Below are 17,498 nucleotides of genomic sequence, written 5' to 3'. Positions count from 1 at the left end.
AATATATAATAATTATATGTATATAATTGTATCATTCTTATGCAATTTTCCTAAGTCCTCACAAAAAGACCAATATAGAGTCTTTCATTTTTAGATACTTCTGCACCTACGTAAGAACTTGACCCAACAATAAAAGTAAAGGGCAAAGAACTGGAAGAATCTTTCAATACACTATTTTTTCAGTAACACATATATTAAAATTTTCTGGTTGAAATTTAGCATTTATGCTAAAACCAGTATTTGACACATACCAAACTGTCAACATATACTGTATAACCAAAGATCCCTGTCGTAGCACTCACCAGCTAGTCCCAACTCCCATCAGAGGTGATTTTTCTGCCTCTATTTGTTGGCACGCTTCAGACAACACTCAGGAACAAGGGAACTGAAAGAATCCCACTGACTTCAGTGCTTTAGGTAATCAGAAAAAAAAACCACAAATAATTTCTAAGGACCGTTTGCTTCTTTTATCACTCTAAACTCTATTTCGCATTATATTGCAGGCTCAATATGATTGCTTCCCCAAGCAAAGGCTGAAAGATGGGGCTATTGTTGTTACCATTATGCCTATTAGTGCACCACTATATTCTGACACCATGAAACATAGTGTCCATATGTCAGCAAACAGAGGTAGGCTTAATTATCTCAGTTTTGTAACACTTGTATCATGGAATAGCATAGCCTTTTGTAGCCATTTGTGTGGTTTTTCCCTAATGAATCCTGAGTGAATGAATAAAACAAGCACTAAGGGGCACCTTCTTTCTGCAGGAAGAGTCGGCCCACAGGGCTGCCAGGTGGGACCAGCTCCATTGGCCTCTTGCTTTCGGCATTCTTCACCCAAATGTCTGCTCCGAAGTCAATCAGCAGCGACACCAGCTCTGCATTGCAATTCCTGGCAGCCACGTGCAGAGGGGAGTCCAGGCCCTTGCCACTGTTCACATTTGCTCCTGACAACCAAGAGATGACAAAGAATAATGACAACGAATAACAACTATACAGTATCCTACTTCTATTTCCTACACTAGCTGCTATTTCTCTGAATAATCCGTAAATGCTGTAGCATCCATCCAGTGGTGGATTTCCTTATGCTGGGGTTCATACTACAGTTTGCACATCCATAACTCGTACTGGCTGAGGAAGAGTTGGGTTGTGACTAAGAAAATTAACCCAAAGGAACGGTGCATGAGGAAGACCTTCATTCTTAGTCCATGGATATCTTGAAGCAGGACAAAGATGTAGTTCCACCTACAGCCCACCTTTGCTCCCATACCAGTGCCTCATTCCCTTAAAATACATGCAGGGTTTCAACCTGCTCTGTACCAGAGGGTTAAGCCAGTGGGGTTTCCAAATACCAAAGTATTTGTTGGGGGAAAAATGTGAGGATGCAGAAGTTCTAGAGGCCCTTGGTAGAGGAGGATATAAGCAAATGCCCCTGATGAATGTTCCCTCATCCATTACCCTGGGCTAATGGCTCTTAAAACACTCTAACAGGGGTGAGCTGCAGGACTAATTAAAAATGCTTTGCAATGGTTTTATAGTACACATTGTCATACATAGAAAGCAGTAAAAAATGAAATGAGAGAAAACAAAAAATATTAGTCAAACATTTAATATTTAGATTAATTTGTATTTTACTTCTTCTTAAAAAGGTCACTGTGCTAAATAGTGCATAGGGTGATCTACATGATGTTTGCTTGTTCTTTCCAAAGCAGCTTTGTTGACCTGTCATTTTTGTACTAGCTGTGTGGCTACATAAGATTATATGGCCTTTTTTGTTGGAAGAGATGCACTACTGTAGATAACAAGAAATGGTCTTGTATAATCCAAGTGCTTAGATTTATAGCTAAGTTTCTTTGATGCAAAGTATATAGTGCTGAATGTTTTTTTCTGTGTTGGAAATGTTTCAAAGTTGTTACGAACTCAGTGGGAATGATTTTGTAGAAATACTAGGTAAAAATGATTGAGTTGACTGTTTTCAGTAAAGAGGGAGGAAAAGAAGAAAAGGAAATTTTTCTCCTATCCACTTCAAATAACCGCAGCACCACAGGCACAGACACTGGAAAGGATGGTGTTTGTTCCAGGTACCACTAGCTGTATAAAATCCAGGTTCATCTATCATTTTGTTGGGAGATGTAAAGCTGGGTTCCTGAGTCAAGAAGACCCTGGTTACCCTGCTCCCCCAGTTAACCAAGGGCTGCCATTAAGAGTGTAACATCTCCAGGTCCCAAAGCAGGAGCTTCTATAAATCTTTGATGCAAAGAAAATCCAAAGATAGATGTTGCAGGAAACAAAAGTACACCATCTTTTATTTTTCTTTTTACCTGACTCAAGGAGCTTCTTGGCACAGTTCATTTGCTGGTTCTCACAAGCTATGTAAAGTGGAGTACCCAGATGCTTGATGTTGTGATCTATGTTTACTCCATGCAATGCAAGGAATTCAACACATTGCACATGACCTTAAAAGGAATAAAGGAAGAGTCAACTCGCAGTTCAGGCATTTTTTCAGCAAATTCTCATTTGCAGCAGTGTAATTTGGCAAAGATTCAATGTTTTGTCAAGAGAAAACCTGGAAAACAGGAGTTGCATAGCCATGGTTAGCAAAACAGGCTAAGGCTCTCACATTTTATCTGACTCATTTCAGATGTCTACCAAAGATGAGATGAATCACGCTATGTTTCTCTCCACTACTTTTGAAGATAGACAGACAACTCCCTCAGATGTCTACATTTTAGGCAACTGACTTGGACAATGAAACCCCTTCCAGGTGTCACTACACAAACTCAGAGGCCCCAGGAGCCCATCTGAGCTGCCCTCAGTAAGCACCAAAATGGGAGGAACTGAACCACTCATGATGAGACAAACTAGGAAGGTATTTCACATGACCCAGATCATGAAAATGATCTTCTTTATCTCTCTTTTCTACTTCAACATGTTGCTTGTAACATGGAGAGGGGTGCCGATGCTCATGAGGTTACCTCTCTTAGCAGCTTCATGGATGGGGGATGCCAAGTCACAGGGCGGGTGTAGGCTGGCTCCATGCTGCACCAATAAATTCAAGCAAGCCACACTACCACTGACACATGCACTGAACAATGGAGTGTGCCAGTCAACAGTAACTCCATTCACCTGTGGGGGGAAAAAAAACCAAACACACAATCAGGCTTTTTGTTTGTCTTCTCAGCATTTCAGAATAGATTAATTTTTTCCAGTTTCTCACCAGAAAATAGTTCTTAATACTTTTTGTTTAATTCCTTGCAAAAAATGTCTGCTGCTTCTGAGGATTATAAGTTTTTATTAAAAGATCAGTACAAATATTTTTTAAAATTGTCCCCAAGTCTCTCCTCATGCAAACAAATGTCTAACCTTACCGCTCTGGGGTCTCTCAGGAGCTACCAAGTTACCGAGTCAAATGTGTGCCCATTTCTCAGTTTTCTCAGCTGAAACTCACCTGCTCATTGCCCTGTGAAAAGGTCCATTCTTAAATGAAAGAGTGCAGCTCCCTCTTTTAAAAAAAATTAAACTGAAAGGTAATATATACATAGTGAGTTAATTTTCTCATTCTCTAATTTCAACATTAGCTCGAAAAGTAGAGGCCATGAGACATGCCCATTTCAGCATTGTACTTGCATGTTGTTTCCATTTTCTTCCCAATTTGTTGTCAGTTGATCCTAACAATCCTACGCCTCTGCATATTGACACCAACAGGATTAGAGTCAGAAAATAAAATGCACCCTTAACTGCTGCAGGATTACAAAAACCCTTTGCAAGAGGATCTTGCCCTCATCTTTCAGTAAGTGATGAGAACATTGCACCTTCATCTCAAGAACAATAATAACTGTTTATATCTGTGCTTTTACTGATTGCTTTTTAGGAAATGCATTTCATAACATACGTACTTTAAACAGAGTTAACTACAAAGTGCATGTCACAGTGATACGCTGCTGTGAAATAGTACATCAATTAGTATTAAAATGTGATGATACAATGTACTACAACACTGGAGACAATGGTCTGTCTGCCATGCACTCACCTGAGCACCATGTTTTAATAGGACACTGGCACAAGCAGCATGACCACCTAGGCAGGCTTCATGGAGAGGAGACACCTGGTCTGCTGTGACAAGGTTCACATCACTCCCCTGGTGAATGCATAGAAAATTTAATTCCAACCAACTACCAAAACCCCCATACAAACAAAAAACCCCAACCTTTTCTATTATGACCCCTAAATCTTTATGTAACCACACATTCCTCAACTGCCTGGAGTTGCTCATCTCAGTAGGTAAGCAGAGAAAGAGGCTGTGATGCTTTGGCTGGAGTGGATACTGGCACAGCGTACCAGAGGTCATGCCTTCTACACACTGCTGATCAGCACAGAAAGCTGTAGGCAGTGGACTGTCAAGATGGTACAATATAGATGTCCTTTTAGGAACTCAACATAATTTTATTTCTACTACGCTATGAATAACATGGGGCCTCAGGTACCCTCAGGAATTTCAGAAACAGATGTGTGGGTGGCTGAATTGAAGCCTCAACTAGAGCCTTGCCTGGATCTTGAGCTGTCCCCCCAAGCTGGGGCACCAAACACTGCTCACAGGTGGAGGACCTGCAGCCACCTGGAGATCCCTGAGACCAGAATCCCATTACCTGCACCAAAACTAAAATATGACCCAGGATATTTTGATATATCATCAGTTTAATGCACAGAGCTTGCATTAGATGACAAACCGGTTGTAGAAAACAAAAGGTGTTACATGCAGATTTCACTGCATTCTGGTCAACATGATTTCCCCACCCTTGAAGTTTCACAGTAAAGCAATAGACTGCATTCAACAACCGAACAAACCCAGTAGAGATCATATAAGCCCTGCAGAGGGGTACCTGTTTGATGAGTTTCTTCAGAGCAAGCAGACGACCATGGATAGAAGCATCGTGTAAAGGAGACCAGTCTGAAACAAAGTCTGTATAAAGATAAAGACAGGGGAAAGGGTAACAACTCCATGGACTGTTTCATCAGTGTTTTTTACTTCATCTGGGTGACCCCAGTAAACCTCTCTTATGTATCAGATGAGCTGCCAAACTTTCCTTGGAGCAGCTGCCAGGAGGGAGTGAGAGGAGAGGATGGCTTCCCTCTGGCTATGTTTTTAACTCATCCCATGTTGGTGCTGAGCAGCTGAGCGTTCCCCTTCAGAAGATGAGAGGGATTTGCAGAACATCACCATGCTTTGTCTGAGCTTGTCCTTTCCTGTAAATTATTTCCAGTGCCTTTGTTTTCACAAGCTCATTGCACTTTACGATATGGTCAGAAGGACTATGTTTTGAAGAGGGTACAGCTGCTCAGTCATTTACCCCTGCTCAGAGATGGGCTAGAGTAAACAATGCCTAATGAGAGAAGGTACCAAAGTACAGGTAGATAAGCTGTGTGACTTGTTGACTTTACCTCTCAATTTTCAGTGTTTGGTGTTAGCCTGTGCAGCGGTGCATTTTAAGTAACAGCTGTATTCTCTGTGTTCTTGAAACCCCAACGTGAGGACAGCATGTATGGAGGGAAGCACAAAGGAAGGGTCTGCCTCAGCCTACAGGGACAGCTGAAGTGACGGGACAGAAACTGCATGGCAGTGAAGATGCAGGCCCAGCCTGTGAGTAGTGAAATAGGCCACAGAGAAACTGTTCTTACTTCTGCAATAAATGCACTGATACTTTAATTTTCCATATAAAGTAAACTGATTCATATTTGCTCTTATAAGGTCTTATGTAAAAAATTGACTTCAGGTCACCTTGCCAGATGGATCAGGAGGCACGAAAGGTCCGTGCCAGAAACTGAATTTTAACTAGTGTTCCCGAGTAATCTTGGTATATAAAGCCTGATGTTCAGGAAAATACCACATGCCAAAAATAATTACTGGAAATGAGTCAGCATAGCTTCATCTGGATCAAAGTGTTATACGGGGGAATACTTAGGGTTAAATTTGGTATCGAATCTGTCAAGTCTTGTAGAGAGCTTTTCTGAAAGATCTTTTTGCCAGGCACAAACATTATTTGATGCATTTTACAAGACATGACTATCTTTCCTCAGTTATGCTGCGTAACATAAAGGTCTGAGGAAATACTTACTGCTAATGATTTTTATGTTTCTCTTCTTAAGTTGCTGCATCTGTTCTTTATTTTAATATAGCGAAACAAACTAGCTTAGTGCTGAGAACCATACAAATATTACTAGGAAAGGATCTTCAGTATCACAGATTTTATGGCTCAGAGCCAGTTGTCAGCAATAATCCCTCTGGGAGACATTTACCTCCTTCAGTATTCATTGCCTCAAAACCCAGTGTCTGGTCTGTGTCAATAGTCCAGATTCCCCCTGGGAAGGAAGAGAAGTATTTCCAGAGGGCTTTCCATCCAGCTTCTTTTGGAAACATTTTGCTGCTCTCTGGAGATAACCCACTCTCATTCTGCTAAATACAGAGTAAACCCCAATGACCAATTGGATAAGTTGATGAGGTTTTCAGGGACTATACTAGGTCATGTGCGTGGAATAGGATACTTAACAATAATAAGTCTTCCTTCAGCAATGAAACTTCATGTGTCACTATAATTCTGTAAAATATTTTTATAGATTAGCTGATGATGTCAGTCCTTGTGCAAGATCCACAGACCTTGTCTGACGTATGAATATGCATGGAAGAGCTGAACCCCTCACAACCAATATCCTGCCCCTTCTAGCTATACCACAGTGTGCTGGAACAGGATGATACCCAACCGTGTCAGACATCTCCCAGCCTGTCGGACTATTGCCCTCTCATCTTCAAGCATGCTCAATAAAGAACATCAACTATAAACAAGAGACTATCTAGTACATTGAGATGCACAATGGTTTTGTGCTTGAAAAATTCTGCACTGGGTAAATCTGACCTGAAGATGGTAGTATCTGAAATGTGTTGTCTATCACACACAGAAGTTTGCCTGCATATCTATGGTAGGTAGGGGTGTGACTTTTACTGACATAGTGGCAGCAAAAAGTCAGCTAGAGATTTATAGTTCTTGTCAGCTGGACAACACTGAGTAATGTAAGTCAATGAGTTTTTAAAGAAAATTGTATTCTTTGTTATTGGCCTCATTTGAGCTGTGCCTGCCTCCTTCTATGTTCCATGGGCTATGTCCCACAACAAACACGTAATTCCAGCAAGTTTGGCTTTAGCAAATGGACAGCCATTTCTAGAAGCCATGATTCTGGTCTCATAAGGATAGCCAAACTATGCTACAATTATTGAAGCACAGTATTATTAATTGACTATAATAGCTTTGCTTTAAGTGATGTGTGTCAAATGATGCTTATCTGACCATGCTGTTGTTCTTGCTGATCCTGTCTGTGATACCACTGATTGTGTACCCAGGCTCTGTGAAAGGCCTTTCATTTTCCTATTCAGAAACCAATGCCATTGCCCAATCTGCATGAATTGCAAGGGAGGCATGTTTATAGTAATTCTAAAAATCTAGATTGAAGAACAAGTTTTCTGAGCTGCGGCTTGATCTTTTTTTGGTCACACAAATACAGGCGGGGTTTTGTGCAAAAATACCAAGTTACTGTATCATTGTGTCAGCATTCTGGTGACAAAGAGAGAGGTGCATGGTCATCCCATCACACCCATGTGAGAATTTATCCACTTAGTGCTTGGTTGAGAAAAAGCAGGTTTTTTTACTAAGACTCTTAAAAAAGATCCAGATCAGACCACATCTATGGACTGGCCATTAGCTTGCAATTTTGCCAAGTCTTAACAACAATTAAAGCATCAAAAATGAATGTCAGTGAAAAATAAAATAAGGTTTGTGCCAACACATTGTAATCCTGCTGGAAATTCTGTACTGAGAGGAACTAAGGCTTTTGTCTACATGGAAGCGAAGGCCTGTATTATCTTCACACCAGCCTTGGATACATTGGGAAAAGAGGGTTTAAAGGCTGTGTCTGATAACTAACTGCCATGGCATACTTCCAAATCTACTGCCATGAACAGCATTACCCCAGGCTGCCGTCTCTCCTGCCCTAGCTCTGTCTGCAGCAAACACCTCCACCCTGAAGCAATGCTGAGGAGGCAAGATCCCTATGAGGGAAGGCATATTTCCCCAGTTCCTGTACACAGGGCATTATGTTCTGGCAAATAAACGAAGTTTCTATTTTCTGCCTGCTCCAGGCTGGAGATTGTGCTTCTCCCCTGGACAAGGAGAGAGGCTGCAGTGGACCTCAGGGGACTCACTCCCTCATTCTGCACAGCACAGAAGGCATGCTGTCAGTAATACGAATCATCGATATTTATACCTCATACAGGCTTTTGATTAAAGCCTAAGCAAATGTCAATGCTAACTGGCCATGGACTTGTAAAATCCTGAAATAGTGACTTTGGGGAAAGTCCTCGAAATACTGCACGTCAGAGTGCCTGTGAAGGAGCAAGACTGGTGTATGTGGGTGGCACAGCTGTGTTCACTGAATGTATCACCACAGGAATAAGGATTTCTGATTGCCAAAAATATGTACAACTGTTCTTTCACAGAGGAACGAGACTGTTTATCCAAATTTGAAATTTACCTATACCTTAGTCCACAGGCAAGCTGAATCAGACCTCAGTGGCTTCAGCATCTAGACATTCAAAACCCACCAGCTTTCAGTGGCACTCACCTAGCTCCCCTTTCACCACTGAAAATCCCAACTATATTAAACCTCTGGTCATATTTGACCACTGGCATATGAATGCTGACAGGGTGGTGTATACAGAGGGAACCTTATAGCAATAACCACACAAACATGCAAACCCTGACCTGGGAAACAGGGCATTCACAGGACCTTTCTAGAACAGCACTCATTATTCTGGTGGTGGATTAAAGTCACTTTTTCTGGCCTCTGACCACGTGGAGGGTGTTGTACACTCCGTGCCTGTCCTTAGGCTGGTTCCCCCTGTGGTGGTCATATACAGTGCAGCTCGCAAGGGACTTTGAAATCCTTTTGTCAGAGGTATGCTCTTGCATATACATTTGCATACACATATATGCCTCTGACATTATATATAACAGAATTATGAATGGTATTTTTCATATTCTAAGGCTTTCCCCTGAAGTCTGTGATATATGTAACCAGAGCCAAATACATTCCTTCTGTACATTGCCAGCAGAGTTTATTGGCTCTGGTAAGGAGCAGACAGACACAAGAGGAATGGACTGAACTCTGATTTTCAAAGCACCAAATAATCTGTGTGCAGCAGTGCAGCATGTGGGCTCCCCTCATCCCAGCCTCCATTTTACTGAAGCTCATCTCCAGTGCAGACCTGGTTCGGATCATACTGTCATTAACACTATTAATAACATCGCCGTCCCTTCCCTCCCACCCCAGCCTCAGTATGTACATACATGACATGCATGAGAGGCAGACAACCTGGCAGATGTACTGATCATCTTTGCACTGTAGTTTTAGGGTCTTATTTTTCTGCTTGGTATGAATGGAAATGTCCTGAGCAGCCCAGGAAAGGAGGCAGGACAGTGTAAACTCATGTTATCCTAATTTATCTCATTCTCTCTGCATTCACCATGAGCTGAAAAACAGAGCTACAGGGAACATGCCTAGCTAAACTGTTGTGTAAAGTTAAATTACTTGTCTTCTGTCACCATGTCATATTTTCAACGGCTCTGGGCTAGACAACAGAGCAATGATCAGAGTGAGGAGGCCATTTGTTGGAATAACGGCATTGGTCACAACTCACCACCATGCCCTGGCCATTGCAGCAGAACCCAATAGGGTTGGTGGCTCAAACTGGGCAACAACACTTGGGTCTGCTCTCTTATTTCAGAAAACAAAAATAAGTAAAGGGAAAAAAAAGAAAAAGAAAAAAGAAAAAGAAAAAAAGGAAAATAAAAAGGAAAAGAAAAAGAAAAAAAGGAAAATAAAAAGGAAAATAAAAAGGAAAAGAAGAAAAAGAAAAAGAAAAAGAAAAAGAAAAAGAAAGAAAAAGAATAAGGGAAAAAGAAAAAATAGGAAAATAGAAAAAAGAAAATAGAAAAATAGAAAAATAGGAAAAAAGAAAAAAGAAAAAAGAAAAAAGAAAAAAGAAAAAAGAAAAAAGAAAAAAGAAAAAAGAAAAAAGAAAAAAGAAAAAAGAAAAAAGAAAAAGGAAAAAAGAAAAAAGAAAAAAGAAAAAAGAAAAAAGAAAAAAGAAAAAAGAAAAAAGAAAAAAGGAAAGGAGGAAAGGAAGGAGGAAGGGAAGGAAAAGAAAAGAGGAACTGAGCCAGTGCTGATCTTCCAGCTGGCACTAATCTAAGTCAAACATGTCACACTGCAACTTCTTTTTCAGTGTGCTGTGGTTCAAGTACTGCATTTGTTTCCGCTTGTACAAACTACAATAAAGAATCAGACACTCTTCCTTGTGATACACCAAAAAAAAACCCAACTAAAAATTCAGTATCAAATATGAATAGCTTATTAAAATCCTTTGCGAAGAGCGAGGGCATGGAGACATTGTGTGGGACCTGCAATGGATGTTAGGATGAGCATGCCACTGTAGCCTGATCCTGCCCTTTGCTGCTGCTGGCAGAAACAAAGGCTGGTGGTGAGACAGGAGCACTACTTACCCCTCATCAGTGGGTTTGATAGAGACATTGCAGACGCCTGGCCTCCAACTCCTTGCGATTTGCTGGCGTTTTGATTTGTTTCCTCAATATCCATCTCAGCCCCGTCTGCCCAATTTCTGTTTTTTCACTTCATGGCTGGTCTCATAAGTTCAAATTCCATCGTCTCTGGTGAGCCTCTGGCAGTGGGAGTAATTTATTAAGCAGGCACTGTGTGCACGAGTCAAACAAACCTTGCAGCAGACTGGGACGTGGTGCCGGCAGCGCTTTGTGCAGAAACTTGAGTACCTGGGTTGGGATTTAACGAAACAGCTCCCTGGCTGCTCTGGAAGGCAGCCAGTGATCCGGCGAAGTGAGAGATGTGCCTGATGTCACATCCTCCCCAACAAGGCACCCAATCGGGGCGCCCGCCATCCGTTTTTATCAGGAAGGAAATTCTTAGTTTGCCAAAAAAACAAGACAGAAAGAGCCAGTTCAACTAGTTGAGCAAACTGCCTGCAGGGGATCTGCAAAGAAAACCCACTGAGATATGAGCGCGCACGTGTGCAGATCTGCACCACTCCCGAGCAAGTTGATTACAGACAACTTTGCCGCACACCTCCCTGGACACTGTGCAAAACCACCCCTCTTATCGACCAAGCCCATGACAGTATGCAAGAAACGTAGAGCCAAACGGCTGCTGCGCAGCAGTGGTCGCTGCATACCCTACGGATATTGAAACCACATGTCTAGGCAGCTGTGCTTCCCACTGGAGGCCCTGCATTCCCTCCGTGGCGTGGAAATCGCAGTGCTGAATGGGCTCTTTTCCTTTCCCCCTTGGTTCAATGGATTTCACTGAGTCAGAGTCACACCAGGGGTTTTGTATCTGAGCAGCGCCCTTTTATTTTTAAGCAATTTCTAGGTCTGAAACAAACATTGTGAACATACCAGGGAACGAATGGCAATGGTTTTTCAAAAGGACCCCCACTTCATTTCTCTGGGTCTGTTAGCAAAAATCCTGTTCTCATAGATCATTTCCATTTGCGCCTTTTCTTTCCCAAATTAATATAATTTACAAGCGCAAAATCATTTTCTGTCCCTCAATATTTGCTCATTTGTGTACAAGTGCAAGTAGGCAGAATGTCTGTGCAAATGCCTAAACAATGTAAATAAAAATTAAGGGATCTTTCCCCCAGTTTGTCTATTATAGCAGACTTTGCATTTGTGCATTTTGAGATACCAAGTTGCTAATCCTGGGCTAATTCTGACCCTAACCTGGCTAAGCCTAAGCAGCTGGGTTTCATCTTTATTCCTATTTATAACACATGCAGGAGATTTGAAATCATATTTAGGGTTTCTTTGCCCACATCTTTTTAAAAAAACAGTTATGTTACAAGATACAAACAGAAGCCAAATGTCATCTACAAATCCTGCCAGCAGGCAATATGTGAAGGCAACCTGGGCACACAGCAGCACACAACTGTCAGTGAAATATGGATGAGGACAGAGCCTGCCTCTTCCAGGGCTCTCTCTGCTGAATACCTCCTGGATCTGGGGTTTGGCCTCCCACTTTGGATGCAAGCTGACTCTTTGGTCTGACTGGAAATTACATTTGTGTCTTAGCCATTGAAATTTCTGCATTAAAAATACTGTGAGGAAAAAAAAGTGTAAATAAAGCAAGCGGTATAAACATTGGTTTTGATGATTAACATGTAAAATGAGGAATGGAAGAACATTTTTTCCCCTTTAGTATTGCTTGAGTTTAGTGGCTAGGTTGCGACATCTCATGTATAACCATATATTTAGCAGTATTAGCAAATATGTCAGCAATTCTACCACTAAAAGGGACCCACATATGTACACAAATATGCAATAATGGGCATCATAAGTGTAGACGCATTATCTAAGTGCTTTAAATTTAACCATAGCAAGAAGGAGCCCACAAGACAGAAGCCTTTTAGTCCCTAGACACCCATGGACAGAGAGACTTCAGCCAATTTGATCCTTTGACCAGCAGACCTGCTGACTGGTAGGGTAATAGTTTCAACAGTCTGGTATTGGTTGCACATATTTTGGTCATGTTGTGTTACACAGATCTCTGCTTTGACAGATGAGCTGTAGCCTGGTCTTCCTGGAGGCTGGTAAGGTCACACAGAGCACCAATCAGAGCCGATGAGCCTGCAGCTCACATCATGAAGGTGGACATCCCTCCCCTCACTTATCCTTTCTGAAAGGGGACCTCTGAGAAGTCCACAGCAGATTGGTAGCTCACAGGTATACATTATCCTGGGCTGTTGGTGTCCTGGTCCTTGTGTATCTCATGGAGTAAATAGACACAGAGTTCACAAAAGGAGTTCCTAGTTTGACTGTACTTGTCTTCTGCCAGCACCAGAGAGACAAAGACCAAGGCAAAGCCACACTGAGCACAGGATCCAGTTGCCACATCTCTTCCTCAAAACTGCGTCTCCTTTCAGGGCTACAGGACCACACTCTGCAATTTCACTCTTTAGGCATGATTTTTCCTTTGAATCATAGTATATTCCCAAATAATTAAACACATCCCCTGGGCTGGTCCTGAAGTCTTTGCTTAGACAGAGCACTTCCAGTTCCTGTGATGATTCCCCCTGTGGTTGATCCAGCCTGGAAGTGCCTTGCATTGCAAAACCCTACCTGTCTGCTAACAAACTGGAGAAAAGTGATCCTTACCTGGGACAGAGCCGTCCCATTTCTTGGTGAGAGTAGAATTTCTTCAGGTGTTAATAGTCTTAGCAACAACTCTACCCAAAATTAGGCATTCGGCTGGCTCTGACTCTCCTTGCGAGGAATATGAAGTAAGATAGCACAGCTAATAAGTTTAAATCTACAAAAAGTTCATAATATCAAATTTACACTCCAAGTCTTTAAACAACTGCACTGCTTTTATTTAAAAACTCACCTTACTCTATTTTCACATCCTAAAGGCCCTACAGGCATGTACTGGGAAATTTAGGTGGGAAATTCAGGGAAACGGAAAGTGATGAGAAGATATTATTAACTCTATGCACACAGTGACAGAAAGATATGCTGCCGTTCCTGGAACTGCATGTTTGGATCTCTCCTGAGCCCTGCCTGACCCATCAACCCTGCTGCAATAAATCTTTTCAGGGTTAGGACAATGCAGGAGAAGGCCAGCACAGGGCCCTTTGTCCACTAGGGTTTAGGTGGGGCAGAGAGCCCCGCCCAAATTGAGGATTAATTTCATACTCTGTGTGTGTGTATATATATATTTATATTTCTCTGTGTGTGTGTATATATGTGTGTATATACATGCATATATATACAAATATATATGTATGGATATTTGTGTCTATATGCATGCACGCATATGTGTGCCTAGGTATGTGTACACATATATAACCAAATTATATCTTCTACCCATTTCGTTTAAAACCAAGTTTTCCAAGCAGGAAAATTACATGCTAAGGGACCTATTAGAAGTGAACACCCTAGCCAACACAGAGAACAGTGCAGTTTCCTCTGCACTTATTAAAGGACAGAATGGTCTACTAGGATTCACAGGCTGACTTCAAAGAACTGAAGGAAACACTGGCTTATGCTCTCTCTCTTCAACTGGTTGTTGCAGTGGCAGTTCCTAGGCTTTGTCACTTCTGAAAATGCTTTTGTAGTCCTCACCCATGATGAATGAGACCTTATTTTGAGTCATAGGTCTGTAAATATTTTTCTTGCAGTTCGTGAAAATGCAGATTCCTGGGTCCAGCCTCCCCAGCCTTGGCATTTGCCCTGTGTAGTGTCTACCACAGCCTCTCTCCAGCGCATGCATGCTTTCTCCTCAAAGAATTACTTTCTGTTTGGCCAATTCTTACATTGCAGCAATTTTTTTGTCACATGCACTAACAAGATTGGAAATTTTTTCAGCTGTAAGAAGTCTAGTTTTAAATTCTGCTGAGTTTATAGTAGAGACACAATGAGTAAAAAGGCTGAATTAGCAACACAGAGAACAGGGTGAAAAAGAAAGGAACACCGCTTTTCTTCCCAATTGCACAATTGCATTCCTTTCTCTTTGCTGGGATTTTCCCCACTAACTGTAGTTAGCAGCCAGCAAATGGGCATGGGCAGCCAGCAAATCAGCATGTGAGGTTCCTAAAACCTCCATTATAAGACATGTTCTATTATCTCCCAAGAAGAAAGCTGTATTGATTATACCTACATTGGCAACAAAGCATGAGTCCCTGGAGCAGTGAGCTCTATAGAGTTTCAGAGGAAAAGTTCAAGCCTGAAAAACTGCTTTTTTGTGAGCCCAAGCTCTCCTTCATCTAATTTGCAAGTATGGGGTATTCTCAGAGCCGAAAGTGTAGTCACCTTCTCTGCTGACCAAGAGTCGTGCTCCTCTGAGTCATACTGTCGATGCCCTTATGCTGATATGCAGCCAGATTACAGCAGAAAGTAGCTAGAAAACACATACGTCAAGAGTTTGATGGACATTAATTGTCTTTTGGGCTCTTGCTTCAGCTAGTAGCTCAGACATACCTACAGAGACAGTATGCTGGCTTTGGCCTGGTGTAGCAAGTAATACTATTTTACCATCTAGAGCCACTTGCTTCTTAAGCATCATTTTGATATGAATGGCATCATCAAGCTAAATGAAACTCTCCAAATAAAACAATCCAAAGTCAGAGAATTCCTATAGTGTCTGGACAGCCTGGCTGGGTGTCAGGAATACGCAAGAAATCTTTGATTTGTTTAACCTTCTTCACTGCAAATCCTTTTTGGAAGCAAGCAGAAAATTCTTCAGCAACAGGGGAGCATGGTTTAACATCAACCTGGATTTCAAGAAAAAGAGCACACAACTTCAAATACAGATCAGAAACATCTTACACAACACAGAGACACACCAGAGCTTTTAGTCATTACAATACTATTTTCCATTTAAAGAGCATCTACATCCCTAAATGCTACATAGACAGAGCTAGCTATAGAAATCCCTTCATCATTATAGAAATGCAACCATCTTGGGTGAATAAAAGTGCATGGTAAAGTTGAGCATATTATACTTATAAACAGAACCACAGTTTTTTTCTCCTTCCAAAATTTAAATTTTTATAAATAATTCAATGAAATGTTCCACTATCTTGATTTTTTTTCTCCCACTTGCAAGTCAGTTTTTAAATTGTGCACATCAACTATTCATCACAGAAAATACTTCCTTATTATGTACTATTTTGGACAAGTATAACACATTATTTTTATTAGCACAAATATTGCTACAAACAGTGAAAATACACTGCTTGTAAATCTGTCTTGGCATGCAAACTCAGCATTGTTTTCTGAGGATGCAAACCACAGAATTACAGAATATGTTTGGAAAATTGGACACAAAATATGGTATTTGTTCAGTTTAACTTCAGAATCAGACACAGATTCTGAATCCTAGCTTTCCCTTAGAGTTAATGAAGAGAAATAGGCATTTTAAGACCACAATTAATCTCACCTATTTTAGATGTCTGCTCTGAGAGGACATGAATTTGGCCTTTAGAGTCAGCCTTCACCAACTCTAAAAGGGAGCCCTAAATTATGAGCAGAGATGTAGGTGTGTACATTTAATTGGCTGAAGCCCACCTTTAAAATGTGGCTAAATTCATAGCCAAGTGACCCGACTCTGACCACCCATCAGCACTGTTACACTCTTGTACCACACAACCTCTGGATGCAACAGATCAGGGTGAAGCATCTTCACTCTAGCAGAAAGCCAGAATTGTTCAATGCCTGAACCACAAAGCCTTGACTTTGGGGCACCTACACCTCAGAGTGGAGGATTTTGACAAACAGCTCCAGCAGATTTAGTTGAGGTGGTCAAAACTGTTGCCCCCTGCCTCATTCCCCACTTTCAGCAGAGATAACCCACACCCTTACAAGGGATGGCAGCACTGGCCACAAACTGATGTTGCGGATGTCTCAGTGCATAGCTCATTGTGTTAGCTCAAAACCCCATAAAAAGAGTTTTCTTCTCCAGCCTGTAAACCTGAGCCCTGAGACACTAGCACATTCTCTGCTAAGAAATGGCAGATCTACTAAGCCAGTAATTTCCACCCGAAAAGCAAGGCAAAAATCTGGGACAGCCATGTTTTAAATCACAGCAGTTAAATCTGCCAGAGCCTGTCCACAAGAGTATTAAATCACTGGCATCATTTCCAGAGGTACCTGAGTTTTCTTTGGAAAGCTGCTGTGAAATCTCTGAGCAGAAAGAGAGTGAAAAAGTTCTCCCATGGAGAAAATGATAACGTTGTACAGTTCTTGTATCCCTAATTGTCTTTTCTCGAATCAGGCCTCTCCTCCAGAGGCTTTCCTTCTCTTACAGCTGTTTCGAGCATGCAATGCTTTCATTTCCTCTTCCTCTCATTCTCACAGAAACTTGCAACCTCCTCACAGAGAGAAGAGCAGCAACACTATTTTTCACCATCTGGTGCCAAATGTCTCTCAGTGAACACTTGCATAAACATTTTTATATGCTACAAAATAAATCTTGACATTTCTTTCTGAGCTGGCTTTAGAACTTGTACACTACAGTCAATGCAAAAAGAATTCAAGCCCTGATTTATTTTTTTTTAAATCAAATTACTGTGATTCCAAGCCTTTCTTGGGATTTTTTCTTGTCTTGTCTCATGAGTTGTAATCATGGTTTGTCAACATTGCCAGGTTACTAGTGCGGTGAAATGATCTCATGTGACATGTACACACAAGTAAGCAGGTGGTAGGTGTAATGACAGCAAAAACCTCAACCTTGTGCTTTTAGCTGTGATGGGTTTTTACCACAGTCACCTAGAATTTGACTAACTGTAAAGCAGTCTTGTCCAGTACCAAATTTAACTGAACCCCAAATTCTGGCATAGAGCAGATTTCAATTTCTCTCTCCTCCTC

General features: G+C 41.4%; 1 protein-coding gene across 1 annotated transcript; it reads right to left on the bottom strand.

The window, feature by feature from the left end:
- Nucleotides 1-744: 744 nt before the first annotated feature.
- ASB9 (ankyrin repeat and SOCS box containing 9) lies at nucleotides 745-10,953 on the bottom strand. The gene is made up of 7 exons (XM_010186258.1): nucleotides 10,893-10,953; nucleotides 10,608-10,747; nucleotides 4,881-4,960; nucleotides 4,031-4,138; nucleotides 2,976-3,126; nucleotides 2,322-2,456; nucleotides 745-947 (listed from the first exon to the last, which is right to left on the bottom strand). Exons 2-7 carry the CDS (start codon nucleotides 10,699-10,701, stop codon nucleotides 745-747), a joined length of 771 nt encoding a protein of 256 aa, XP_010184560.1. The 5' UTR covers nucleotides 10,702-10,747; nucleotides 10,893-10,953.
- Nucleotides 10,954-17,498: the final 6,545 nt, after the last annotated feature.

This window comes from Mesitornis unicolor, unplaced genomic scaffold, assembly GCF_000695765.1.
Source record: "Mesitornis unicolor isolate BGI_N332 unplaced genomic scaffold, ASM69576v1 scaffold24570, whole genome shotgun sequence".
In the NCBI taxonomy this organism is placed as follows: Eukaryota; Metazoa; Chordata; class Aves; order Mesitornithiformes; family Mesitornithidae; genus Mesitornis; species Mesitornis unicolor.
This window is presented reverse-complemented; position numbering and strand designations above follow the sequence as displayed.